Source organism: Etheostoma spectabile, chromosome 5, assembly GCF_008692095.1.
Source record: "Etheostoma spectabile isolate EspeVRDwgs_2016 chromosome 5, UIUC_Espe_1.0, whole genome shotgun sequence".
Lineage (NCBI taxonomy): Eukaryota > Metazoa > Chordata > Actinopteri > Perciformes > Percidae > Etheostoma > Etheostoma spectabile.
This window is the reverse complement of record NC_045737.1, coordinates 13,700,566-13,703,067: the sequence shown is the minus strand read 5'-3', so window position 1 is coordinate 13,703,067 and position 2,502 is coordinate 13,700,566. Positions and strand designations below refer to the sequence as shown.

Here is a 2,502-nt window from a genome sequence, read left to right as displayed (position 1 = left end):
TTTAAACAGTTTTTTAGAACCGAACCAGGTCTTTTAAGGAGATTTTAAGTGTTTTAATTACACCGGGGGTCCCCTTGTGCCCATCCAGGGCACTGCGTTCTACCCTAACCCAACCCTAACGTTCATGACAGTGTCAGATCACTCTTATGTAGCCTAGATACCTTCAAGTAAAGTTGAACCAACGTTTGTTACATGACTTGCTGAAATAGGATGTGTTGATGGTAAGAAACCTTCTATTGATTCATGTAGGCCAATTTGCATATAAAAACATCCATCAGGGAGATGCAAGCCACCCTCCAGCGGAAACCCATTTTAGCCACTTGTACCCTGGAGCTTATTCTTTCAGTCAAGACCCAACCTTCATGACCATAGGTGAAGTTGGAGCAAAAATTGACCAGTAGATCGAGAGCTTTGCCTTCTGGCTTAGCTGTCTTTTGTCACAATGGTGCGATAAATTGAATGTAATACTGCACCCGCTGCGCTGATTCTCCCCTCACTCGCAAACAAGACCCCAAGGTATTTAAAGTCCTTCACTTGCGGTAAGTGAAGTTTTGCCCACATATAATTTATAAGGTGGATATAGGTTGTAAGGTTGCTGTCCATGTAAGAGTGACCTAGATTATTTAAGAAAACAGTTGTAAATGTGTTTGTTTGTTTTTACATTGTGACCAAAGTCAAAAAAACAACTTTCCAACTCTGAAAATGGGAGCACCCAAGGAGCATGTGAATGCAGCATAAGTTACATTCCACCACTGTGTATTTGGTGGGGGCCAAGTGACATATATTGACAGTGTGATGATAATTCAACTCACCCTCTTTACAAAGTCCAAAGTCTGTGATTTTCACAAATCCATCTGCATCCATTAACAGGTTGTCCAGCTTCAGATCACTGTGTAAAACACATTCCAGTTTGTGTAATTATACCTGAAACTACAGTACGGTGAAACATAAAGTGACACAACATTACTTTGGACCGGTACGACTTACCGATAGATGATTTTATTCAGATGCAGAAACTCTAAACCCAGCACGACACATGCTGAATAAAACCTGTAAACAACAATAGGTTCATTATGGATTATAATACTGTATGTGACCACATTTGCTGCACTTTCCTCCAACCCTAGAAGGTTCCTTTGATTTCCCTTTTAGTAAATAAAGTCAAATTCTTAAAAAACTAAAATGACCAAACCCCTTTTAATTGGAAAAACTGTTGAAGAGTATCCCCTGATGGTTGTGAGAGTGTGATGATATTACAGTGTAGCAATGTTGAAATAAAAACACTTTACATAAGATTCCAATCTTCTGAGGAAAAGTGTTAATACCACAGTGTAAAAATCCTCTGTTACAAGTAAAGGCCTGCATGCAAAATCTTACTTCAGTAGAAGTACATGTATTAGCATCAAAATGTACTTAAAGTACCAAAAGTAAAATGACTTTTTATGCAGAATAATTAATTATATTTCTGCACAAATCTGTTGATTACTTTAATGATGCACGTGGTTAAGATGGAACTTTTAACTAATGTTGTGAAATGAATCTAGTGGAGAAAAAAAGTATTCCAAGATTTCCCTCTGAGATGTAGTGGAGTGGAAGTAGAAAGTGGCCTGAACAACAATGTACTTAAGTACAGTAGATTTAGATTTGATTGGGGCTTAGTTGATGTCATAAAGGTCTTACATTTCATTCATAATGGTCTTAAAAAGTCTTAAATTTGAGGTAGTGAAACCTGAGGAAACCCTTTCAAAGAAACGTAGCTGTCAGCAAACAGTACGTCTGTGTAAAATATTAAACTTGCACTTCCACAAAGCTGAAGAATAAAATCTGTTTTATGTCCGTGGTACAATCCAAAAGAAACTCGTGCCAATAACAGGAAAGCTGATTGGCTGCAGTATAAGTTGCATGTTGGTCTCATAAGTAGTCGGAATACAGAGAAATTCAATTTGCACAAATGAAAGAAAAAACTACAACACCACAGAATAAAACAAGAGCATTAGATGTAGCATTGCATGGACGTAGGAAAATTAAGACCTGTTTAAAATTATTTAAGCTCTAGAACACAATACTTCAGCAAATGTAAGACTTTTTAAGGCCTAAAATTTAGATTTAGAAACTTTAGACTTTCCCCCGCGGAAACTCTGCCTAAACAACACGAGGACAAATAGGAACCTGGTCTGGGCCTCGGTGAAGACGTTGTTGTGGATGTGAATCATGAGGTCGCCGCCAGGTAAATACTCGATGACGAAGCAGACGTGGTCGCTGGTCTGGAAGCAGCCGTGAAGGTTCACCAGGAACGGATGTCTGGAAGCGTTGACCATCTCAAAGATCCTTTTCTCGCTCATAAGGCTGCAGAATAAAACCCCACTTTTAACACGAGTTACTCTGAACTTCATATATTTCCTTTACATTTATAACAAATTGCCATCATCTTATTTTAGCTAATTTAAATTACAGCATATATATGGTTTAGCCCTCTCTGTCTCTCTGTCTCTCTCTCTGTCT

General features: G+C 38.2%; 1 protein-coding gene across 1 annotated transcript in view; it reads right to left on the bottom strand.

Moving 5' to 3' along the window:
• The window catches only part of LOC116689161 (serine/threonine-protein kinase N2), a 19,880-nt gene that overhangs the window by 5,439 nt on the left and 11,939 nt on the right, over positions 1-2,502 (bottom strand). Inside the window, exons 14-16 of the mRNA XM_032515574.1 lie at positions 2,170-2,346; positions 988-1,050; positions 813-889 (exon numbers count right to left, since the gene is read on the bottom strand). Of these exons, the coding sequence (XP_032371465.1) occupies positions 813-889; positions 988-1,050; positions 2,170-2,346 (317 nt within the window). The remainder of the gene's footprint in view (positions 1-812; positions 890-987; positions 1,051-2,169; positions 2,347-2,502) is intronic.